The 26,636-nt window shown below is 38.4% G+C and overlaps 1 protein-coding gene across 2 annotated transcripts in view; it reads right to left on the bottom strand.

Moving 5' to 3' along the window:
- eys (eyes shut homolog) overlaps positions 1–26,636 on the bottom strand; it is a 171,832-nt gene that overhangs the window by 38,581 nt on the left and 106,615 nt on the right. For both annotated transcript variants that reach the window (XM_044372008.1, XM_044372009.1), the window contains 8 exons: positions 26,104–26,228; positions 25,364–25,577; positions 19,980–20,170; positions 19,792–19,883; positions 17,064–17,214; positions 16,743–16,855; positions 16,073–16,314; positions 8,417–8,593 (listed from right to left, as the gene is read on the bottom strand). In XM_044372008.1, coding sequence (XP_044227943.1) covers positions 8,417–8,593; positions 16,073–16,314; positions 16,743–16,855; positions 17,064–17,214; positions 19,792–19,883; positions 19,980–20,170; positions 25,364–25,577; positions 26,104–26,228 — 1,305 coding nt within the window. The remainder of the gene's footprint in view (positions 1–8,416; positions 8,594–16,072; positions 16,315–16,742; positions 16,856–17,063; positions 17,215–19,791; positions 19,884–19,979; positions 20,171–25,363; positions 25,578–26,103; positions 26,229–26,636) is intronic.

Here is a 26,636-nt window from a genome sequence, read left to right as displayed (position 1 = left end):
AGGTGGTCACCAAGTCCTGTTTGTGATGTTGCAGGTCCAATCACAGCCTGCTAAAAGTTCAAAGAGTTTAATTTGTTTCCTCTTTAAAAAATGAGTGTGGCAAAAGGAATGTTGGCAAAGACTTGCATCTCATTCCCGCCTTGTCCATTCTAGGGCTGAGCAGGGTCTCTGGGAAAACAGCTTCTCCACATGAAAGTGGGTGCATTAGGTCTCACTTTTCTCTGAGCTCATTTGGTTGTGAAACAAGAGTATGACCATGGCCTGATGGCTAAGCCCAGAAACAGTTCCTGTTTACTGATAATGCAGGTTTTGAGACCATCATCAGTTTTGCCACTTTCCAGCCTTCAGTATATTATACCACAATAGGAGTTTCTATTGGACTTTCACAAAATCTCTTGCCAGTGAGACAGCACAGTGGGGGAGCAACAGACAGCAGCAGCATTAATCCTCCCACACAGGCGAGCAGGGTCTACAAGAAGGTGGCGGAAAGAAAGCGCACACCAGTCCTGCACTGCTGTCTAAGAAGATGAGCATTGGGTAAGCAACATAAGAATGTAGCTCTTTGAGGGAGACAGAGATAGAGAGATAGCCTGCCACTCTTGTGCCATAGTTAGGGAAGACATGTAGCAGGGCAGAGGACAGAGCAGGAATACTGTCCACTTAGAGAGACCTAAAATGTTTCAGTGATTCCAACAAGGCACGTTTCAGCTGAATTGCAGAGAGAGTGACAGGAGGCTTAGAATCCACAGGGTGCTGCTGAGTAGAAGCGACACAAGCAGGGTTGACCACTTGGATTTCACAATGACAATGATAACAATTGAGCAAGGGTATCGTCAGAAAAGGGGCAGGCTGGTATAATTTGCCGGGCTAGGACAGGCAAAAGGTGTGTGGGCTGCAGAGACGGTCATATGTCTATAATATCTGTGCCAGTTGTCATGAAGTAATGGCATGGGTGGAGGACTTGGACACTAGAGGAAATGGTGCAAAAGCTAAGCTTGTTGTTTCATGGCTGCATGGCAACTGATATGAAAGCTCTGAACAATTCCTCCAGGGTAAGAAGGCCATCCAGAAAATCCCCATCTCTTTGTCGCAGGGAGGCTATGCTTAGCTTAATATGCTGCACTCTGATAATGCATTTTCTAAGCCGACTTGGAGGTCTTCCTTGTCATAAGGCTCGACAGGGGTGCACTTAACAGTGCCATATTATTAACCGCTGTTGCCGAATGGACCACAGGAGGAATATCTTGTTCAGATAATCCACTGTTTCCTTATCCTTGTTCTGCAGAAGGACTCCTACTCACTGACAAAGTAGCAAGACTGGAGACAACTTAGGCAGCCAATGTGTTATTCATTAGGCTAAAATAAAAATAAGTAATATAAAATATTATAAACATTTTTAATTGCCTGAGAGCACTGATTTAATTTGCATCCTACTTGAAGAAAAAAAAAAAAAAAATTGCATGCCTGTGTGTGTTCTCCGCTATTTCGCTGGCACATGCTGCCAGTGGGCTGTATGTCTGCACAGACACATTCGTTATTATAATTATCCTGATGACACTTAGTTGCACGTAGTGTATTTCTGTCTCAAATCTTTTGTCCAACAGTTTCTTGCAACTGAACAACAACCTCTCATTCTCTTCAAGTGCCACAAAGGCAAGAAACCTGGGTGTTATTGTTAATGTTGATCTCACATGCCAGAGTCAGAGGCTTCTTGTCACATACAGACGCAGAAAAATCTCTAATTGCAACAGCTAGATACCTAAAAAGACTGCGTGCTGTTTTAACAAGAAAGAGAAAACTTGATCACATCTCACCAGTCTTAAGATCTCTGCACTGACTTCCTGTTCATTTTAGAACTCATTATAAAACGTAACTTTTTGTCTGCAAAACCTTGCATGACCTTGCTCGACAGTAAATCATGCTTGTCATTATGAGGGACTGGACAGGACTGTAAGGTTATCTGGTACAATTCCCTGGGTTTTTCCAAGCATTCAGAAACTAACAGAGCTCCTACGCAACAATTTGCCTTGTGTCCATCATCATTGTTTTTATTTGTTTGTTTTGAATATCACTTATTAACATATTATGTATACATGTCTGCATGTATATGTACACTTTGAATGTTCTTTGCTGTTTTACAAAGCATACTATATTGTTTACAATCCTATATCAACTACAAGTGTCACAACAGACACACCAACAAATGCCTGTAGAGCAGAATTAGGCAGACACCCACTGATAATTAACGTTCAAAAGAGAGTGCTCAATTTTTTTTAATCACCTTAAATCAAGTTCCTTAGACACCCTCTATTCCAAAGCCCTCCAAACCCAAGAGCTCAGCCCAGAAGAGTCCCCTATGTCAATTTGGTGCTGAGACTAACTTCAACGTCTCAGACACACTTTGACCAGTCTCACACCAACACTGCTTTCCAAACACCAATCAGAGTAAACCAAATTATAACGCGATGTAAAAAAAAAAACTATTTGGAACACTGGAGAGAAGAAACTAAAAGCCAAAGTAGATTAGACGGCTATCTGGCCCTAAAAAGAGATTATGAATTGGCAGAATATCTATCTACTGTCAGAGATGGAAAACAGGGACAGATCCTAACCAAATGCAGGCTCAGTGACCACAAACTGGCAATCGAAAAAGGACGACACAAAAAATCATGGCAACCAAAAGAAAACAGAATATGTGGTCACTGTTTGACAGGTGAGGCTGAGCCAGAGATGCACTTCCTCCTACAATGTAAAACATTCAATGAAATAAAGAACATTTACTTTAACAAGTTCAACTCTGTAATTTCACATTTCAAAGAGCTTAATGACCTCTCAAAATGACCTTAATGAAATGAGCTTAATGAAAAATACTCCTAGGAGAGGGAGACGAAACATATCTTGCTGCCCAATATATATCACAATCTGACGGACAGTGAATGACCTACACACACACGCGCACACACACATACACATATATACATGCATACCCTGCATATATATAATTAATATATATCAATCTTAATGTATTAATGTTCAAATTATTGTTATTTTGTACTGTCCAAATATTTGGACAAATTGTATTTTGATGTTTTGGCAGCATTGTCCTCAAAACTTTCATGCCAGTAAAGCCCCTTTGAACTGAATTGAATTGAGGTTTATTTCACGTATTTCTCCTTTGATATCTCAATGTTTACCCTCTTAGTTACAGACGTAATTACTCTTTTGCATGTTTCTGGCAATTTGTCATCTTTTTTGAAGCTTGCATTGGTAAAAGCAAGAGTTACTGAAAATTTCTCATGTTTTTCTCTTGCCATTAAATCTTTCGTGTGCGGCATGAAAACCAGGACATCTACTAATTCAAAGAAACAATGCTCTATATCACAACCTTGAGTTCCCTGTCTCAAACAATTATGTTTTGATAAAATAGTTTTTTTTAGATATGATGGGAGCTTTTTCAGGAAAACTTGAAAATGTAATGGAAATATACATCGAGTGTTGTGTTATAAATAAATATAGGTATATATATATAAATATAAATATTACAGCTTGCTAGGGACTCTTTCTAGCAGTGCTTAAATTTCTTGGGGCTTTAAGAAGGCAAAACTTGAAATGTAACTCGAGGTAACAAACAAGCAAAGATGCAGTGCTTTCATTTGATGCTTATTTTCAGTGAAGAAGGATTATGACTGTCAAGCAAGCAGCATCTTGCTGTTGGTGACACTGGTAGGAATGGAGCGGCAGTGGGAGAGACTGAAATGGTCAACAGGTTTTTTCAATTATTGCACCTCATATCACAAATTGACAGAAATGTTGAACTTCACTGCACAAAATTCTTTAACTAATGAGAAAAAAAGCCAATGGCTGGTATTTGTTTTGCTTTTTAAAATACATTTTCTGTACATTTGATATTCAGAAATTATCTTAAATTTATAAAAAAGCAAAAAAATGGAAATAAATAACTGATATAATCACAAAAGCATGTCTGTGTGGCTAAATTACAAGTAAAAACATAATTATTCTTGTCACATAATCATTATTGCCACAATACAGATTCAGTGGAGACTCTAATTTTCACAGCGGCAAAGAGACTATACAGACGCAACTTCCTTCTGCAACAATGAGCCTTTGTCTCCACTCAAAGCAGTTGTTTTCGCTTAGCACCATTACTCATTCACTGACAAATATTGTTTACTATAGATGTTAATGTTGCCCCATCTTTTATTTTTCTATTTTTCCTCTGTAAGGATATTGTTCCCTATTGTCCCTATGGCCCTGTTACTCTGCACCGAGCCTAACAGAGCGTTCGTCCTTTTGTCAGTGCCTGTCACCTGTTCTCTCTCTAGCTCTCTCTCTCTTTATCTTTCTCTCTCCCTCACCCCACCTCCTTGCATTTCTCTTCTCGAGCTGACAATTGAAGTCCAGGGGGAGACTCGCGTGTTTGCTTCGGGGAGAGGTGTAAAAAGGGGAGCGGAGAATAAGGAGCAGGTCTGGTGAAGAGATTCTCCGCATCTCAATGCATGTCTTTTGGTTCTCTTCTGATTAACTTTGTCTGTTTGATCTCTGGAGTTTTCTTTTCAGTTCCTATCCTCTGATGTGAAAAAAAAGATGGTGCACTATGAGCCAGGAAACATTACTAGATAAAAGGCACTGTGCCCTCTGCTTTCTGAACATTCATCTCTCTTCATGACAAGACTCACAGTCTGCTTTCTGGCTTCTAAGTGCTGCAGCAGTGAAATATTGTAAATATGACTGAGAATAAAGAACTGAATAGACACTTATTAAACACAACTAATTAACTTAAAATGATGATTACGTTTTGTCTTTTACTGCAGTGTTCACATCCGATCTTGAGAGTGGTGAAAGCTGGTTAGGAGTGAGGAAATGATGGCATTGTGTTGTCACAGCAGTCATTATTTTTCAAACTAATCTACAGAGTAAATCTGTGAAGACTTGGACAAGCAGTGACTTAAGATCAACGCGGCCAGATAACTGGTGGCAGTGGATATACGAGGCAACTAAAATGATGGGGTGGAGGTGAAACGATTTTGCTAGCTTGACATCAAGCACAATCTAATTCACTTGACACACATCACATCTGATGACTTGAGGCATTCTTCCGATGTGATCCTCCTCTACCTACCTAGCTCCTCTGAGATGTTCTTCATCTGTCCCTGGTGAGTTATATATATATATTTCCATCTTTTCATATCCAAAATAAAAATTCCATGTGCATATATCCCACAGGTTCTGTTTTATTATTTCTTATTTAAAAAAAATCTAAAAAATCATTTTAAAAACACATTTTAATACAGAAATGTATTGATAATGTTTGAAATGCAAACTCCATCTCTGTCCTTTGCTATTCATAGTGTTCACTGCACAAAGAGGGAAATGGAAAATACTAATCAGAATACTGAGAGAACATTTTTTAATTATTGTATTGTTTGAGCGCAATTTCTTTGGTGTGTTTACCATGTTTATGAATGCAAGTCTTTTGTATAAAGTGTGTGGCTTTTGCCAATTTTAAAAATATCCTCAATCAAGTATTGAAAAGCTTCCAGGGGGAAAAAAAAAAAAAAACATGACTGAAATATATACACCTTAGTTCCCTACAGCTGTGTTCTTTTTGTTCATGCAATGTGCTGTTTTCTAAAAAGACAACCCAAAAAACAAGCATTAATTCAAGTATGGGGTAGCATTCTAAATTGCTTTGCAATTATCTTGCTGCTCTGTTCTCAAACCTATCATTGGACTGTTTCAAATGTTTTCTAAATAATGTCTCCTAAACTTTCCAAAACTCAAACCACTCAATTCAACACCAAATGATTAATTGGCTAGTGCAAACACACACACACAGGACACAATTATATGTGAATGGAAAACTGCTGCTTTTTTTCAATTTATTGAAAAACATCTAATTGGAAATGTGTTAATTGGAAATGTGTGAACACTGTGTCAGCCAACATGCTGTATATTTGTCTTCAAACACTACCATTGTCTACGTGCATTTAAGGCTTAGCTGGTTGACCTTTCAAGTGCACCAACCTTTAATAAAGCACCAATTTAGAGTCCTAATAGGTTCTGAAGGCCAGCTAATTAATAGCTCCTTAAATACAAAGATTTAAGTCTTTGGTGCAACACTACGGCACTCAGAAGCATCATGGGAGTCCAATGTCAGCTCAGAGAGGGAAAAGTCAAGCTATTATTACTCTAAGGAATGGAAGACTTTTAAGTATCTTCATGCACCATGGCTTACACCATTACAAGGCCTTAAGAAACCAGAATGAATACTTAACAGATTTTTTCATTTACTGTATGATTTACTGTATGTGAAGAAGATGTAGAGGGTACTAGCATCAATTGTAAAAGAATATATTACAAGATATATTACTAACATCACATACTTTGCGTAGGGACACTATGAAGCCTGGATTTGAGCTTACATCTCACTGCCATTTTTGTCTGTCACTGAATTTTGATCAAAGGAGAGGAAGCGTGGGTGAGCCCTGTCGTCTACTGCAATGCGCAATAAGTCTGTAAATGTAAATGAGAGGCCATGAACCTGTCGATGATGTCACAGATAAGGGGTTAATCTAGGTTATGCCAGCAAGATAAATGCTGTGATGTCTGTGACCGCTTGGTGCAGAATCAATCACCGGTGATCACCACACAATCCATGGCTCCACTGATACTCTTCTCTTGTGTCTATTAGAGAATGTAAAGCTCAAGGCATTGGCTTCACCCCTTACTTTAGGTGGCAGGTACATAATATACTGCATGTATACATACTTCCAACATAAATTAAACAAAGTTCTCATGGCTCAGCTGTCTCAACCCCTTAAAAAATGACCACAAATCTACCGACTCCTTTCCTTCTCCAAAAACAATGCTCCATTGTTACGAGGGTCTACTCAGTGGCTGTCTGGCCTACCTATCAGAATCTCTTTCTGTAACAAAAGAGAGTGTGTGTGCAGGTGTGGGAACAAAAGAGCTAGCAGGAGGTAGACGTACAATGTAGAGCTCACGGTTGATGTAAAGGGTCAGCCCAATCCTCGCTCCCCACGCTAGCAACCAGCTCTTGCCTTCTGATGAGGATTCTTTTGTTCGCTATCAGGTTATAGCTCAGATCGTCAACAGTGAGACAACAAAACAGACTGCAGTAGCTCACAGCCGTCCACCAAAAGCAAATCTGTTCTTGTCCTTCACCGAAGACCCGCATGCTTCTCTTTTCCTGTATCTTTTCTAATCACATGACCTCCTTATACATCTGGAGACTTTGTTTGAGGTTGAAAGCTTTTTTACGGTTAGGAATATGTCTAAATAAATAAAATGACCCGCATATATCTTAGTGGCAGCTGTGAGCAGAGCTGGTCAAATTCTCTTCAAGAAAAATAAGTCTTAGTGCTTCCTTGCCTCTCTCCTGTATCCTTGGAAACATGTACATCTTTGTGTCCCACAATTCCCTGCAACAGCAATAGATGAGTCATGGTGCCAGTGTCCCCAAGCGACTTCTTTTTATCAGTCCAGTGATTTTTAATATTAATATTAAGGATTGATAACAATACATGTGTTTCGTAAAAATGAAACACCACAGGCGATTGATTTAATCCTCCCCTTTACTCGTCTCTTGTGTAATCGTCTTCAACATTGTGAGTATGTTATTGAACTTAGATCCATTCAGATTTCATTTAATATTTCCTTGTTTGTTGCTGGCTTTTCTATGACATCATAGTCGTATTTTTTAAGTCTCAATGCAATCAGTGGCTGATAATCAAAGCACAGACTGGCAAATCATTTCTGAATTATTAGTGATCTAAAGACCGAAGAGGTTGAGAGCAATAATGGTAGTGATAAGCAATAACAAGGGGGCAAGTTTTTCAGTCAAGTAAATGCCCCCTATTCAAAACATGTCTAGACAGCATCCAGAGCTCACAGAATAGACTGGCTCTTCTTTTTTGAGGGGCTCACATCACAACAGAAATGCTTTAAATCACATTTTTGTTTTCTGTGAGTAAACTCTACTGTAGCTGCACTGGAATAGAAGGAATAGTTTGAGTAAGTTATAAGTTGCATGATAGCGATATTGCCAGGTTAGATTCTAACAACTACAGTATAAATCTACTGTATATCTGTTGCATATTGGTCACTGACAAAAATACAGATGCAAAATGCACATTTATCCTTCATACAAGGCAAAGCAGCATCATATTAGCCACTAAAACAACATTATTTAAAGCACTAGGAGATGATGGCATGCACTTTGGAATATAACAAACAACCTTCTGCACTCACAAGGACATTCAACATAATGGGCATATAAATATGAATATACATATTTTTCTAAGCAGTATCTATACATGCTTTCACAGTGTTGAAGTGCTCTAAAACCGTTGTGATAAAAAGAGATTGTACTCACTGTAGAGGATGGTGCCCTGTGTAGACCTTGTTTTCACTGTCAAATAGAGAATAACAGTGGTGTCCTTGACAGTAGCAGGTAGATTATTGCTGTCATCAGAAGACTGGAGAAAGGATGCAAGAGGCTGCAGCTCCAAATAAGATGTGCCATCGAATGATGGGATATATACTGTGGTATCTAGAAATATAAAACAAACACAAATATATGAATTAAATGCATTTAAATTGAGTGAAAAAATGAGTAGAACCATAATATTCCTTAGAAACATTTTTACACTTTTGTACTTGAGATATAATACAATTCCACTGATATCTACCAAATGAGGTATGACATATCTTGTTAGAGCAATGCCCTACAGCGCTTGCATTAGTAAACAGAACAGCAAGAATTGGCCGGTCGGTGCCTTTGCAGCACTGATAGCTCGCCTGTGAGCAGAGTCAGCAGGGCCCTGTCAGGGCTACATGCTGGTGTGTTATTTCCCACCGGATGACAAAGGGGTATGACTTTAAGGAGAGGTGGAGGAGGTACCCTCTCAAGTCATCAACTCCACAAGTCAGTGATGCTTTTCCACAAAGGACACTGTATGGTGGATAGCTTGCTGTTCAGGTGCATGACAGTCAATTCAAAATAGGCCACCCCGGCCTCCGCTCAGAGGATTCTGCCTTCAGAGTCCAGCTCTCAAGGAAAACTGCAGTTTATTCTCAGTTGAGAACTCATGATGTACAGTATGAGTAGGGCTCAAAAAATGACTTTTTATTGTAAGAGTGACAGGAATATCCTGTCCTGTGTTCACTTTTTTGGTGCTTTGATGTTGGATCAAATGGATTTTTAAAGGAGACCTGTGAATGATTGACAACATTTAGAACAGAATAGAGAGTAAAAGAAAAGCAACACAAAGAGTGAGAAGTGTCATATACAGTATATTTAGCATAGTACTGTTGTGGCCTCAAGGTTGGGAGTTTCCATGATTAGCTAGTGATAGTACAGACAAGCTGATGTTCAATCATTTACATGCAGGAAGAACTTACTCAAGTAACCTTTAGGATGTTACTGTAACACATGTAAATGTTACAATTAAGTGTATATGTTTATAGACTCAAAGTGAAATCAGGTTAAAGCTTATTCCAATATGAAACGGGCTACTGGGACAAACATAGAAATATCCGCCAGCGATCCCTCCTCTGCTGCCTTTCCTGACGTTTCTTCCAATTTTTCCCTGTTAAAGGATTTTTTTTTCAAGGAGTTTGTCTTTGAATCGAAGGTCTAAGGATAGAGGATGTTGTGTCGCTGTACAGATTGTAAAGCCCCTGAGGAAAATTTGTAAATGGTGATACTGGGCTATACAAATAAAATTGACTTGACAAGCATCTGATGACAAATACCTTCCACTATTTACTGGAAAATTCAAATTTGCACTCCCTTACATAGCATTGCTTCAAGATTAAGAAAAACAATACACACTTTTGTGATCATTTCTCTCCAATATGTTGCCTACTATTGAATAGTCATGGAGCAGATAAGTATGTGGCTGCTGCTCTTTTTCATAATTTACCGGTGGACAGCTTGATCTATGAGTAAGACACTGGTGGACAGAAATATTCTTGCAACAGGTTTATTCATAGCAGCAGGGATAACGTAATTCCTGGGTATCAGTCACTCATGTCAACAACCCATCCTGAAAATGGTCTTAACGAGGCTGTGAAAAGGAGCCGTTATATAATAAGTGAAAATATCAGCAAGGTCAATTGCAGGGTTTGACAATAAGGACTGCTCAGTGGCCTGTGGGCCAGTAAGAAGCTAACTTGGTCCAGTTTAATGATCAATCACCAGACCAACACCAGAGAAGGTTGGTCTGGTTGTACCATTTCTCAAATGGTCATAATCATGTTATCTCTGCTTGTGTGCTCTGCCACTTTCCCACTCTTGCTCTTTTTGTGGCCAATTTGAGTGGATGACTGTCCTGAGTTGTGCAGAAAATTACGTGGAGAGAGACATGACAGCCAATTCTTCAAATTACAAAGAGAAAATAAAATACTGTGTTTCTTTTGTTTCGGAAGGTTTCCTTGGGCTGAAATGATGAATCAATCCTGTAATGTTTGTTGGCAATTTCTGAGTAAGGCAGATTGTGCTGGCTCATTTTTAAAGGCGCCAGCAATTACAACAATAACACACTGATGCCCACAAAAAAGAGCTGGCAGCACCTAGCCAGTGTGTTGGCAAAGCAGGAAGCTGACAACGCCACATCAGGTCCCATTAATGTCAGACACAAGAATAGAGAGGCAACACTGTAAAAAGACTTGTGTTTGCTTTTTAAAATTAATTGATTATTTCTCCTGAACATGTTTACACGAAAGATTCTATCTGGGCCTGATTTATGAAGATATTACCTGCACTGAGGACCAATTCATTATATATAATTTGATTTTCTTTTTTTCTTACACATCAAATTCATTTAAATTCAGTTGAATATTATATTAAAATGCACAAATAAAAATAAACTTTATTTTGTTTTAAAAGAATATGGGTTACTAGTAGTAGGGATGATGTGGTATATGTGAAACAAGAATTAACACATGAATGAAGACAGAAATCTGCTAAATTTACCATATTTTATAGGAAATCTGTTCTTTAAAAGATGAAGGGAAAAGGTAAAAGCTAAATATTGTTCTGAAATATTTTACAAATGACACAAGGAACATTAAAAAAAAGCATGCGTAGTCTTATTTGGATGAATGTCGTGGTTAGCTGTTAGTTGTTGAAAGGACATAGATGGGACAAAACTGTGCTCTCAACCTTCATTTTATTATTCCTCTCTGGCCAACATCCTACATCACAGCTTCAAATATATGAGAAATAAGGACATAAAGTAATGAGCTGTAGAAGGAGGTCATGATCAATACAGACCAAGTCTGAATAATTTCCTGCCTCAATGGTTTCGTCTTTTATGCCTACTTCCTTACCTTAAGCAGCCATTTACTCCATAACTAATTTTTGTGATCACTTAGCTTTCAACTGAATGCTTGCATACCTGACAGATTGTCTTTGGCAAGGTCTACGACCTACTGTGCCGTCTTTGAAGAGACAATTTATCATAGCTTAAGACTCTGACATGACCAGATGAACTGGCTTCATCTTGACAAAACCTGTCTTATGGTTGGCTACTTGATATCAAACACTCACTAAACCACAAGTCAGTGGCCTGGATTACGGTACAGCCTACCAGAGGTACAGCCTCGGGTCCAAACATTAGAGAGCGGGACTCAGTGCTCATATATGCTGAGCCTCTTATGTGCAGGCTGCACGTATAATACAGACTGAAAAATAAGTCTGACAGTCACTTTGGAAAAACACATCATAGTAGTGATACAGTTGATAGAGTGAAAGTGTAAAGTTGTAGTCTTAATCTTGCACTGACTAGAAAATGTAGGATTCACTGGTCATCTATGTTTACATTAAATATAAATATAAACATATACATACTATATACTGTATACTATACTGCTGTTTTGATCTTGAATGTAGTTGTTTCAATCTGAATTTAAAAACCTAACCAGACACGGAGGCTGCAAATGAGCTTCAGCCAGAAGCCGAATATACTGATAAATATATATTTCATCAATTGCATTTCTTCTTCCTCTGCCACAATATTTATCTGTGTCGTGCCTGCTCAATAAACAAATATAATATGCACTTTTATAACATTGGCATTCAAAACACTGTGACACTTGTTCTTGAAGAAAACAACTAATTTTTGTATTAAATTAGCTGTGTATCTCTAAATATGATTTCTTATCTGTATAGCCTACAGTAAGTAGTCGATATGTGCTTCATTATATATAAAGACATGTCAAAGAATCAACAGTTTCATTTGAAAACATGTATTACTGACATTAATCTGCTTTAACAATAATATAAGAGGCAGCAGAGCCTCATGCACATCCTAATATTTCCCTTAGATACATACAGTATGACATGTGAGCTTTTCATCTAGGACACAAACAAGTCCACGTCATCAGTTGCTTGGGTGGGATGACATATCTATAAACAACTCAGAGCAGGGGTGACTTGCTATATCCTTCTCTTGTGGCTATTACTTAATTCAACAAGATGTGAGGACAAGGTTGTCACCAAGCAAAGTTGCCGCAGCAATACACATTCACAGACTTTGTCAACTTGTAAACAGCCTCTGGACTTCTTCTGTGGGCGATCAGAACTAGTGTTGCAAAGCACATCAGTGGATGAGTGCTCATGTGAGATTGCACTCTGTTAAACCTGAGAGACTGAACTGCTTTTGAGGAGAAATTCCTCAAACTCAGCAGAAATGAATCTAAAAGGCCACTGCCGGTGTTTAAAGGGAAGTTTATGAGTGTAAGAAGTTGAGGGATGAGCAGGAAATTACTTTATGGTCATGGAGGGAAAAAGCTGAGGATAAATTCCATGATTTTTCCACAACTGATTAGAAAAAAAAAGTAAAAAATATAATTACATGATCGTGAGAATGTATTATTAAATCAAGCATAAATCTGATTAATTATATATACATACTGCATTAATTTCCAATTAGTGAGAATAGCCTTAAGATCACACATTGTCATGCAGGCAACATATTCAAGCTGCAGTCACATGTGACGATATCCTGTGGTACACTAAAGCTGACAGCTGCAACAGGGAAAATAAATGAATGAGTGAATCAATGGATGAATCACATTCCTTTTTCTCTGCTGGCTGTTTAATAGTTGGCCAGGACATTTTAATAATTGGCTTAGAAAAGCACCATCTCTGTCATGTAAGCTTTCCTCGATGTACCTGTCTCCCAAGGGAAAACAAATGAGAGTGAAGTCATAAAAATAGCATCATTTTTGTTACAGAGCCTGGAGAGACAAATAACATTTCAGTAGATGACTTAAACACCTGTAAATTAGCAGTTTTGGAACACATGGCAGAGGTGTCAAATAAGGGTGTCAGGTGCACACAGCCTGCTCAAGCCATGTAAATGATTGTTAACATTAGCTTTAAGCGACATTCTGTCAGATTTCCATGTTTACCGTAAATACAAAATTATGCTCTCAGCTTAAATCATGTACCAGGGTTACCAAGGTGAAGATCAATCCAGATTCCATTATTGAAACCCTTTACGATGGTAATAAGAATTTCCATTGCTTGAAATATTCCCCAGGCTTAAAATGTACAGCAGCACGTATGACATTTGGTGGCCACTGTTATCCAAAGCTCCTTATTCAAACCCCATGAGTGAAAGCATTGTAAGCATATGTAGTGCAATGCTCTGATATGAGTTGCAGAGTAATTGGGTTTTACATGAGGGAGCATGCATGGGCCACCCCCCTTTGTTACTGTTGCTACACCTGTAAAGCTTGAAACAATGGGTTCCTGACTTCAGACGGAGGTAAACAATAGCAGTCTTCTCCTTTCTAGCCGGCAACTGTTCATTTCACCACATGAAATGACAGCTGTTGGCAGAATTCATCAAACGTTGTGTCTGGCTGATGGATAATGTTTTCTGCTAACTTGTTTTAAAATGACAATCTTCTAAAAAGTGTGCATGGATGGCTAGAAATAGCACAGCATTGTGGTGTAGAGCTAATTAGTCCATGATGTACAGTACATGTAAGGAGAAATGATCAGACTGTTATCTTCATTCCTAAATAACCCTGTTTGGCTGATTTGCTTACAGACTTATTCGTAGTTTCAAAGAATTTGTTTCACTACAAGAGAGAAGGCTTTTAGGGTAAGGATTACGGATATGTTTGGCAAATGTAACATTATATAGGTGTAAAACGTTTGGCTGGGATTGCTGAAGTGTAAACTTCCCCAAATCAAAAAAAGCTCTGGTAGATTGTGGTACCTGCTTCCATACTGTGGGGAAATACCTACAGTGTAGAGTTGAAACCATCAGATGATTAATTGATTAGTCGATTGTTAGAAAATTAATCGGCAACTATTTTTGATAATTCAGTAATTGTTTTAGTCATTTTTAAGGAAAAATGCCAAACATTTTCTGGTTGCAGCTTCTCAATTGTGAGGATTTGAAACTTTTATGTGTCATACAGGATAGCAAACAAAATATCTTGAATTTCAGACTGTAGATCAGAAAAAAGAGATTTGAGGATGTCATCATGGGCTTTAAGAAATTATAAAGGGCTTTTTTTAAAAACTGTTTTCTGACATTTTATAGAGAAAATCAATTGAGTAAATACCACCTTTGCTTTTAAATGTAACCTGTAAATCCAGAAATGAATGATGTGTTCCTTAGCTTTAAAAGTAAAAATTGGTTACTACTGTAGGTAGCAGCTGGACATGCTAACAATTGCAGCTTAGGTTTGAGTAGACAAGCAGATAGTTTTATCCATTCCTAACACTTTTGCTATTGTATTTTGGTTTTGGGAAGGCAAAAAAAAAGACTTATACCATGACCTGGATAACTGAGAATCTTCACAGACACACTGCTACGCATTATGGGATGAACACCCTTAGAGAGGTGCAGGGGAATGACCAGAAAACTTGCAAGCTATAGGAATCCACCTATGCTTCAGCTTGAGATGCTTTTGGACAAAAAAAAAACAAGACTTCACACTCCAAACTCTTTAAATGCTTAGTATCACTCTTACTTACAGCCCCATGCACACCGCTTTGGCATGTGGAGAAATCCAAAGCTTGACAGGCCTGCTGTGCCTAGTTATGAATGCTAAACTATGATTGAAAAATCAAATCACTGAACAAACAGTCGGTTTGAGATCATTTGCTTTCCAGTCATTATTGCCTGTACCTAAATCCTCCTCTATAGAAACCATAGCTGATTTAACACATGTAATTAGCTAGCAACACATTTAATCTATCTATTTAGTGGGACCTTTTAAATCCATGTTGGAGAGTAAATTATGTAGCTACAGTGTAGAGCAGGAAAATGAACATAGCTATCATAACACGTATCTGAAAAGTCCTTCATCTGTGAGCAGCTTAGCTTTCCTTATCAAGCAGACACAATTAAATCACAAATCTAGTGTTAATGCCGTCGTCACTGACAGAAAATGACTACAATAGCAGAACACAGGATGCTTTTTTACACGCTGTCAGAGCACATCATGCAAAGCAAGGAAAGTAAAAAAGGAACATACATCACAAGAACACTGAAAAGAAATCTGCTAAGGAAAAACTTGTTAATATGTGCGTCTAGTACTGCTGTCTCCTTAGTATCAGTGGTTGGTACAAAATAAATATTTCTGGTGGGGACAGGGGTTGAGAGCTTTAGCTGAAGCTTGAGCAAGCGCTGCAAGGTCACGTTCTCATTCTCAATGAGCATTGGAGGTGAACATGGACACACAGTGATGGTTCAAGCTGCTCGTATGGATCTTTCATTTCATTAATCATATCCTGAATAATTCACATCACTCAAAATTCTGACTTTATTCTCCCTCATAGTGAAACCTATTAGCCAAAGAGGCTCAGCATATATTAACTGACATAATTTGTTGGCTGGCTCTTGATGATACCACTGTGGAGGTCACAGTGTAGTAGGTTTTTAAGCTTTTTAGTATATGTGTGTGTGTGTGTGTATGTGTGTGTGTATGTGTGCTATAGCATTAAAAAAAAACTGGGAAACACTGTCAGCGAATAAAAAACAAAAATTCCCAAGCCTACCTTTCTCACAAAAAGTTCCAGTAAAATGAAGAGGACAGTGACAGGAAGGGAGAGCTACTCCAGGCAGCTGTGGCTGATGACACGTTCCTCCGTTGCGGCAAAGACCATCACGGCAAGATTCGTGCAGAGAATGTTTTGGCGTTTGTGTGGGAGCTGCCACTGTTGTTGTGTGAGAGGTGGTTGATTGAGTTGTCAGACTTGGGGAAGTTGTTGTGGAGGCTTCTATGGCATACAAAGTATCTCTGAAAGATTGACCAAAAGTCTCAATGGTTAAAATGGACAACAATCCAATGTAGCTTAATTTATGCATTATTTGCTTTTAGGTAGAAATATTTTTGAGCACCATCCCGGCCAGAGAGGAAAACCGGATTGCTATTTGTCATAATAAGTGGTCAAATTTTCCTCAATACATCAGACCAAGCAAAATATGATTACTGGTGCTTGTGCTATACTAAATGATCTAACTGTCAAAAGACAAACACACAAACATAAGAAGGAGACACAGTAGTTTTTAACTGATCCTTGGTATTGGAAAGTTTTTGAAGTGATTTTTCTTTAGTGAATTTTAGTGCATTTGCCAAGTACAACTCAAAACAAGTTAAGCAGCAAGCAGCAACAAATACTGGGTGTAAATTAAATGAAAAGAGGAGATCATGTTGTTTGACTTTACCTGCATTGGTCTACGTTGCTGCTGGCGATGGCATCGGATGTATAGAAACTCCTTAGTCTATTAATTTCAATTATTTCAATGCAGCCGGTATAGTTGATGAAAGGTTTCGCTTTCTGAGGGAAAAAAAACAATCTTTTATTTAGACATTTGATTCGCTTATAGCAGTTCTTTCCCTATCTTGCACTGTTTTTTATTATGATGCAATTTTAGCAACACATGATGAAATAATCCTCTAACTTTTATGCATGTAGCCTATGTCTTATAGCTCCATGTGATTTCAGTAGGTTGGTGAGAAACCACACAGTACTTATAAAGTCTTACCTGATTGGGCAGATAATGTTGAGGCAGACCACCTATGAAGATGTGGTTTGTTCTTTGTATCATGTGTCCCAACCAGTAATTACTGGCTGTACTTTTGATTTTCTCATGACCAGAAAGAGTTATCTCCACTTCACAAGGGGTCAAGTGTTGTCTGTGGAATAAGAACACTTTAGGTCAGATGTAAAATAGACACAGATACAGGAGTTGTTTTTTTTTCCAAATTAAAAGATATGGCTGGTAATATTTAATATTTTTCTTAATGTCAACAAATCTCAGATGCAGAGCCCAACCAACAAATGATGCGACAGATCTCATGGAAATAAAAATTCCCATACATTTTAAACAGGGCCATGACTTTTGTAGCCTTGCTGAGAAAATAATTTAATGGAACCTCTTTTATCACCTTTCAAGAATTATAGCTCTAGCTGACATCATGACTAAAAAAAATCCTATGCAAAAAGTTGATAATAAGGGAAGTCAGAGGGAAGTTTTCTACAGCTGAAAAACTATTTTCAAACTCTAACAACAGGCAAAATGCCTCTGAAATGACCTTACTGTTGCATCGACTGGCAGGTTTCTTGCAAATAATATAATTAAACATTAACCATTAATCACCAATCATTACATATTAATCTCATGTGTGTTTTGACAGTAAAAAATGTACGTCTGTGTTTAAAAGCACTTGGCCATGTGAAGTTCAGGAATTCTTATAATTGTCTGAGAAGCAGAGTGAAATATCGAATACTGGAAAAAAAACTGTGGTCAATATGTCTAATTGTTTTGTTTACTCTGCTGATACATTAATTAATCACAGTACTTTTCTAAGGTGCTCCTTTTTGTTTTCTCTAGGTGCCTTATGCACTATTTTGGAACCACCCCACAGCCATTCATAGATTTCAAAAACCAATTCTCCACTTTGAAACAACAGGGGAGAGCAGATAATTACCGAAGTGCAGATTCTGGACTAACCATCTGCAGCTTGAGGGTACTCAGGCCACAGATGCACAGTCTCCTCTCCAGCGTCTCCTGATACTCCTTGTTCCCCGAGTGGAAGTTAGGAGGTCCACGAAGCAATCAAGTCTGATTTGTTAAGCCTGTACTTTGCAGGCTGTTGCATATGCCGGCTAAACACTTGGGGCACTAACTCCAAGCTGCATAAGTCCTTCCTCTTGAGCCAGCGTGGAGAAGCGGTTAATTTAGAAGCAGTCTGCCAGAGCGGCCTGGCTAGCAGCCAGAGGGCACTGTGCTCACTGTCCTTGAGAAGTCAGCCCCACTGGGTTTCTATTTAACATATTGAAAAGCGTCTTTGACGGGAAGATATATTAAAAGTCTATAATGAGTTAGGTGGTGACGTTGAGGATGGCCATGGTGTTGTAGCTCTGGGTCAAATTAGACAAAGATGGACGGACTCGGCCATCAGACAATTACAAAGAATTTGCTTTGTGACACCAGAAACCATTTTTCCATACTCCCAACCCTCTAGTTATGACAGCTCTTTTTCTCGCAATGTCTCCAAGGGGTTGGTACAGAACATTATGATTGATTCCATCTGCTGTTGTATTTTTCTTGCAGAGAAAAAAAAAAAAAAACAGGGGTGGAGCCTTGTAGCCTTGATTGGCCTTTCCAGATGCACTTACATATTTGGGGCAGTGCTGCTTTCTGCCAAGAAACACGAGGCAACCTTCCCAGGCTGCTTCACTTCAACAGGAAATCATTTGTTCACCTCTGGCACAGTATGCTCATAATTACCTCCATTACCTCACCTTTTATGTCTTTTTGTATTTTAAGATTTTAAAATTCAGAAAACCTAACTTCAATTCCTTTTCAATTTCTCAATCTCAGACTTTTAAATTAATCTAACAATAAAGGAACAAACAGAACTTCTGAGGAAGAAAGAAAGAAAGAAAAAGAAATGGCCTCTTTGTGCAATGCTAATGAAGTCTCTATAGTGTCTCCTTAAATGCAAAATAAACTGATTGGATATGAGTTGAACATTAGCCGCTTTGTTTCTGCTTCCAGCTCATATATAATAAACTTTGTGTCTTGAAACTAAACCACAATCTCTCTCATGTCAGAGTATAATGGAGAGGGCTGACAGCAAGATTTCACATGGGCTTAGCAACAATATAACTAAAGGGGCCGCAGCCTCACTTTAAATCATTTAAACATTGATTTTGTGCTCAGCTCTTGCTTGTTAATCTTTTCGTAATGAAAAACTGCAAATGAAGACTTTAGAACAGCCAATAAAACATGGTCAGTGATCACTAATGCATTTTAATAGGCACATTCTGACGTTTGTTTTAGTTCTTTAAAATGTAAGCCCATTTGCCCATTCGTAATAAAATCTAAATTCTCAGTCTGGTGATTCCTGTCAATTATATGTGTCTCTCCCTCCGGTATTAGTAACAGCCATTCTCTAAAGAAATTCTGTCACACTTGAAATGAATGGATAACTATGGATCAAGTTAATACCACCTGAGGTGCTAACACTATTTAAAAAAACATTGTATATTACTAAAACCTAAGAAGCTTATGGTTGTGAATATGCCTCTTTTTTCATGTATTCTTGCCTGAAGCAGATTCCTAACATTTTGTGTCTGTTTTGTTAATACAACCAGTAAATTAAAAACTAAATTAAAATGGCAACTTATTTACTTTTGATATAACATGTTTTTTTTTTTTATTCTCACAATGCAGCAAGGTTAAAGTAACACAAAAAAGAACATACCTGATGTTAACAATGTGTACTTTGCCATCATCAACATGAATTAATGTACTGATCCGTGTAACTTCCTCTTCTTCATTACAGCAAAAGGCATACTGAAACATAAGAGTGAGAGTTGAAAGTTATTGCTCCATGAACTACAAACCTAACAAATAATCAAGCTTTAACAACTATTTGAGGTGAGTTTTTACCTGCAAAATCCCGTCCAAGACAAAGAGTTTCATGAAAAAAAAATCCCCGTTAGCTGGTCCTTGGTCCACATATAGTATAGTTCCCTGGGCCACTTGAGTTTGAAATCTCACAGTAATGTTGTTGAGTGTGCTGAGGTCAATACCCTCAAACTCCAGGTATGAATTCCCAAAGTACTGAACAAAGCTTGAATCTAGGAGATAAAAAAATATAGACAGCTGAAACGGGGGGAAAGGGTAAACAAAAGCAAGACAGACTGCAGTTTATGTATCTTTACTGTAAATTCTGCTGAGATTCTCTATTGATCCCTGAAAGAGGAATTCAACTTTTCACTCGTTTTCTCCACAGGGAGGTCAGAGCACAGGGTGAGATACAGAACAGCACCTTCAGAATTATTAAAGACTGAATGTCTGGCTAAGGACACCTCATCAAATAACCTTGGCAACATGGATAGAATGCAGCTAAAAAGCTGCAGTGCACAGTGCAAGGCAATGTGGTGTGGGAAGTAGAGGCAGAAAGTAGATAATTATTATTATGAAAGCAGAAGAAAAGGCTTGAAGGACTCTCGCTAGCATCACAATTTTTCCTTTTGCTCACTGTACAGGCATACTGTAAATAGTCTTATTTGCCAAAAAGCTGTGAAGCATGCAAATGGCAATATATTAGGCGAGAGAAGAGTCTTGGCTGAAATGAACGTATTCATACAAGTTTATTACATGCCTCATTTTATAGTGGAATAACTTGGCTTATATCATCCATGAGAATGGGCAATTATGGGATATTTCAGTAAAAGTCCCACTGCCCGCAAGCTTATTGGGGGTAGTGACGCAGACAAACTTAAAAGACTGACTCAGACTGCAATTGGAGGCAAGCATTAGTGGTACTCATGCTCAATATATTTCTCATTTGAAGGAAGTAGTGCGATTTGTTGCAGAAAAGTCAAACTAGAGAGCCTGTTAAAATGAAAAGCATTCCTGGTTGCACCTGTCTCATGCTCTATCTGTTCTTATCTGGAAAAAAAATCAAATCATTACACTAGAGAAATCAGCAAAGCTCCTTCAAAGTTGTTGCCATGATTAATCGAGCAACTCGCAAGTGAGACCTTTATCAATTTTTGTTCCACATCGAGTCCTAATAGGCCAGACCTCCTTTGATCTGACAGTGGGGCCCCTCAGGGCATTTGGCATTTGGCAAACAAGCTAACCAAAATACCCCCATTTTCTCTGGAGAGCAATATGACCAAGACCCAGAGGAAAATCCCCAGACAAAAAAAAGAAGTGAGAATTATCAGGAGCAGACCTACTGTGATCTGTGAATTAATGAGGATAAATGCACGCAGCAACAATGCTGTGCTGTCTTCTGCTTCACTCCTGACAATGGGGTTTGCCAATGCTGATGATGGAAAATTACCCCTCAGAGACAAAGCTATTCATTAATTTTAAAGCCTTGTTTAGTCTGATGTAGTCTTTGATGCAGTCTGAGGCTGCTGCCAGGAGGCAGCATCGTGCCTCATTAGCTGTTAGCTTCAGTCTCTCCTTCAAAGGTCTCCTGTTTTTACCACTACATTCTCAGACCAGATTGTTCATCCACACGTCTCAAGAAACTAGTCGGACTTAATCTAAATTGTAAATGTGTACAATTTAAATCATATACTTAAAAAAAAAAAGTTTTCAATATTTTGTTATGCACAGTATCTGTATTTTTTCTTTACTGATGTCATATTAACAGGTAAAAAAAAGGAGGGTTAACATAATGCTGACCAAGGAGTTTGTCACTACTGTGCTCTGTTCAAAAGCCTTTACTTAAATGTTTCAACAGGGGGGAAAGAAGTTGTCTCAGTGGGAATATTCCATTATATAAATCTTTTAGATCTTATTTAATTAGGGCCAGTCCTAATACATGTCCATAAAAGAGGTGAGAAAATTGATATGAGTCATATTTAATGTAACTTAGAAAGGTGGAAGGTGATGTTGCAGTGCAGACTGCATGTGAATGTCAGACAGGTTAAAGCACAAGATATTCCACTAGAAAAATATATTTGGAGAAATGTGAAGTTAAGATCAATTAACGTGAGGATAGACTTTGGGCAGTGACATTTAATTGATATAGACTTAATGTCCCATTTATTAAAAAGAAAAAGCCAGGATGTAAGTCCTGTTTTGTCCCTGATTTATTGGGTACGGTAATAGACTGACTGATTGAACTTGTCACAGGACAGAGATAAAATACTGCTGAGGACCATTCTTGGACCCTTGCAATTTCTGAGCCCTGGGGGAAGGCAAAAGGTCATTCCTTACCTACAAAATTGGCAGAAAAAGATGTCGTGTACTCAAGATATGTGATGTAAGAAGATTCAGTTGAAAATTATTATACTACTGATATACACGGAGGAGTTGAATCCTAAATATAATATGGCTTTTTTTGAAAGCTAGTATCTAATTATATCTTTGTTGTCGAGCTTTAAAAATAACTGATGAAATTATTCCCAATTCACAGGTGATCCAATGCACAGCACTGACAGTTACTGTACAGGAGCACACAGGCCATAAACTGCAGCTGAAATGACAAATTTAGACGCTGCTTTTTTCATCTCACTGAGCCTTTCTTCCATGAATATTCATAATGGTGCACGCATCATGCGAATGTCATCATGACACACTGGCAAAGTTGTGCCACTGAATATATTAAAATGGTTACAGGTGCAACAACCAGGTGCCGCCAATGCAATTATAAACATGCTAAAATAAACTAGTGCTGCATAGAACAAATGCATGCATGTTAAACTGAAGGTTAACAAGGTGACTGTCTGACAGAGGGAAGCACAAAGACATAGTGCCTGTTTTAAATGACCCTGAGGCTAACTTCTTACTCATCAAGTTGATTTTTGAGGAGCGTACAGTAGGTAATTTCATTTCTGCTACACTTGGCTGCAAGATAACAGCTTCACCTTTGCTGCGGCGATCACTCCAAGTTGTGGCTTAGCCGCCGTAAGCCTCCCTCCACCGGCGGTGTCCTTTCTAGATTCCCATCAACTCTCATACCGTAGAGCTAAAATACTGTGAAGCTCAGCATTGCATGTACAGTGATGAAGAAAAGGGGAACACACAAGACAGTCATCTGTGTCCTTGGAATAAAGCTCCTTTTTTGTTCCTAGTTTGGACTTTTAAATGAAAAATTGACAAGAAAAATCAAGATTCTGACCAAATTCCCATGTTGTTTAGTTGTTTACACCAGTGTGACACAATAATTAGTATCCTATACAGTCAGTGTACCATATTAACTCCCCTCTGTATGTTTAAATTCCCATTGACTTCGTATATATCAAAGGTTGTGGAGCAGTCTTAGGTTGTCTGAGTCTATTTCAAGCAGCACCAAGGGCACTGCATGCTTTTAGATGGTGACCTAGTTAGATAAACTCATGAGTTTCTGGGTCCTCTTTACTTTAAAACTTATTTACTTTGATTATGCACTTATGTGTAAAAGAGTAAAGAGATGCTTTGGTGTGTCGATGCCGGGGTTTGTTTTTCTTTACCAGTGTCTTGTCTGTACATAATACAATGCACTGGATGAGGGCTGGATCAGGTGCAGCAGGGAGGACTCCATTATGTTTGGCCCACAGTGATTTTCGGAGTGTCGCACTGAATTGGTTCAAGCTCGTCTGTGTTCAATAGGTCTGTTTTACAGCTCTGTGAGCAGTTTCAAAGGTAGACAGACCTCATCTGTCAAGAAGTAACAATCTGCCCAGTCCTCTGAATTCCTCCTCTCACATAGATGACTGAATCCAATACCAGTAATGTATAACATATTGTGTTCTGTGTCTTTCATTTGAGTGTTAAAGGATATAGCTCAAATAATGATTGGACTTATCACTCTTTGAGATTATTGTTCTCAAATAGAAATATAAAAGCCATTTTAGTGGCAAATCCAAAACTAGAGTTTAACAGGATTTTTTCCCCCCCACCACAGCTGTGCAAACTATGACAATCTCTCAATCAAACCTAATATATCATCACCTGCTATGTGCCAAAAGCTCTGAAATCACATTTGGAGTATAAACTCAGTGGGAGGCTCCTCTCAACTGAAACTGGCAAATCTTGTGCAGCAAAAATGATTGGTGGGAAGGACAGGGGAAGGATAGCTTGTAATTTGTTTAAAAAAAAAAAAAAAAAATCCTGGACCACACAGAGTACAAATTGATTGTTGTAATGGCTTAGCTGAAATAATTTAGTGGCACTTCTTCGCACACATAATGTTAATGGAAGTAATAGCAAAGTAATGGGAGATATGACTTGATTGAGAAATGTTAATTTAAATTGACACACTGCCATATTTAAGGAACTGATCTATCAAAGGTTACAGGCTTCATTCTTAGTAGCGAACAACTGTCCCTGAAACAGATTCTCCATCTATAAGTCATGAGTCAGTGTTTTATAAAAATAATATAATTAATAATAACCTTATTGATCCAATTTCTTTTCTCATACAAGAAAATTAACATTAAAGAAATAGCTCAACATTTGGGGACATTTTCAGTCATTTTATGCATTTACAAAAACAAGGTGTAAAGTGTTAATTAGTGAGCCAGAAGTAGCGTCAGAAGTGCTTGTCAGATGATCGAATAGCTTTGGAAACCCTCTCTCCCCGCACCTTTCCAGTGTCGGATTGGGGGGTGTGTGTGAAACTTTCCGAAAACTGACAATCTGACATTCACACCGCTTTATGCCATGACTGGCCAGCTGTGCAGAGGTGAGAATGGAGCCGGGGTTTGAACGTCTCTGTCTAGCTTTCTTTTTCCATTCTTGAATCAACTATTTCTGTCACTTTTCATGTATGAGTACCACATTATGAATGCCTTCCAGGAAAATGTGCCTGATAATGTGTGCCATTATCCCAGTTTTTAAACAATATTACGTCTGTTTTCACTCCACCATTGAGTGTGGCCATTCAAAACAACTAAGTCCTGTGGTTGTTACCTTTGGACAGAGCCAGGCCAACGGTCCGGTTTCCTGTCTTTGTGTAAAGCTAAGCTAAGCTAAGCTAACTGGACGTTGGCCAGAGCTAAGTATTTACCATACAGACATAAGAGTGCATTGATCTTCTCATCTAACTCTAAAGCGAATAAGCACGTTACCCAAAATGTCAAACTATTGCTTTAGAAATACATAGAACAAACTTGAATGCATAAACAAGTTGAAAAAAAGCAATTTAAACTTAAACAAAAGTGAAACTCCTTGAAAGTATGCAGCCTTTGAAGTTGGACATGTCTTTCACAATTAGGAAAGAAAGAAACTAAAGTAAACCACATTTACATCTGTTTAAAAGAAAGCATAAGGATACCGCAGCAGACTTGGACCTACACTACATGCAGGCACAGTGTGGTTTATACCTGTGGATTGCTCAGCTGTTGGTGCTAGGCTGAGTGTTGGCGTCGGCACTCTGGGTGTAGAGCCGTGAGTGATGTTCTTGACTACAGTCGCCAAGGGAACAGTATCCGTAACGGGAGCAAGGCAGGTGACCTTGTTGATGCCATCTAAACAGGAATATGCTTCTGGACATGGATTCAACAGGCAATCATCATAGTTGTGCTCACAGTTATTCCCCTGTGTATGAAAAATAAACAGCCTGTAGATGTTTTGTGTAACTCTGGGATGAAATGCTAAATGGGACATAACATTTACAGCTTGAATAATAAAGTTCACATTAAGGAGGGCATATGGCATTACGTAACAAAAGCTAGGCATTTTTAACTTATAAACAAACCATCTGTAACCATCCATAAACCATCTGATTACTGATTATTCAAATTCAGATTCATTTTTGTATGTAGAACATTCAAATTCAAATACGTAACATTTCTCTAAAGCAGAAGTAGTAGTAACAATATTTTTTTAAGTCACACATTGTCCTTTTATCTGTACAAAAAAGGCATCTGACTTCCCAGTTTTGAAGTAATGATGATTTGACTATAAACAACAAAGAAAAAGACTATCACAAAATGTTAACAATTCAATAAACTACACACTCAGTGGTATATACTCAAGAGATGAAGGTGCAAGAGGGTAAAGGTTAAGTTAAAAAAAAAAAAAAAAAAAAGATGGAGAGGGAGAAATAGGTGGGGAGTCTCACCACAAATCCAGGACGACAGAAACAGGTGTAGCCATAGCCTGGATCATTCTGAATGCATATCCCCTGGTTGCAGGGCTGTGGAAGGCACTCATTAATGTCATCCTCACAGTGAAGGCCTGTCCAACCTGCCAGGAACAAAAGCCCACAGAGTCCCGTGGTGAGCCCAGGCTCTCCCACTTCCACCCTCTGAAGTGAATATCAATCAGATTCTCCTACATTGATTTGCTTCTTTTTGGGTTCACACACATACACAGACAAGAAAAGGCTTTCACTAAAGAGTAAGATGCCACATACATTTTAATGAGCCGAAGCAGTATCGTCTTTTTATCACTGTCTTTTTTAGTACTGTATGACTACAAATTTCTCCCTGGAGAAAAGAGGATGACTTTTGAATGGCTTTGAGGCAAAGAAGCTATGCAGGCATTATGGTAACCTTTTGTGACACTTTATATGGCCCCTTTCAATCAAATATGGGTGTGCTGTAAGTATTAAGATGGTTTACCTATGGCAAACTGTGCTCTACCACATCTGGG

The sequence above is a fragment of the Thunnus albacares genome, chromosome 14 (genome assembly GCF_914725855.1).
Source record: "Thunnus albacares chromosome 14, fThuAlb1.1, whole genome shotgun sequence".
Classification (NCBI taxonomy): Eukaryota; Metazoa; Chordata; class Actinopteri; order Scombriformes; family Scombridae; genus Thunnus; species Thunnus albacares.
Note: the sequence above shows the minus strand (reverse complement) of the source record. Positions and strands in the feature narration are given on the sequence as shown.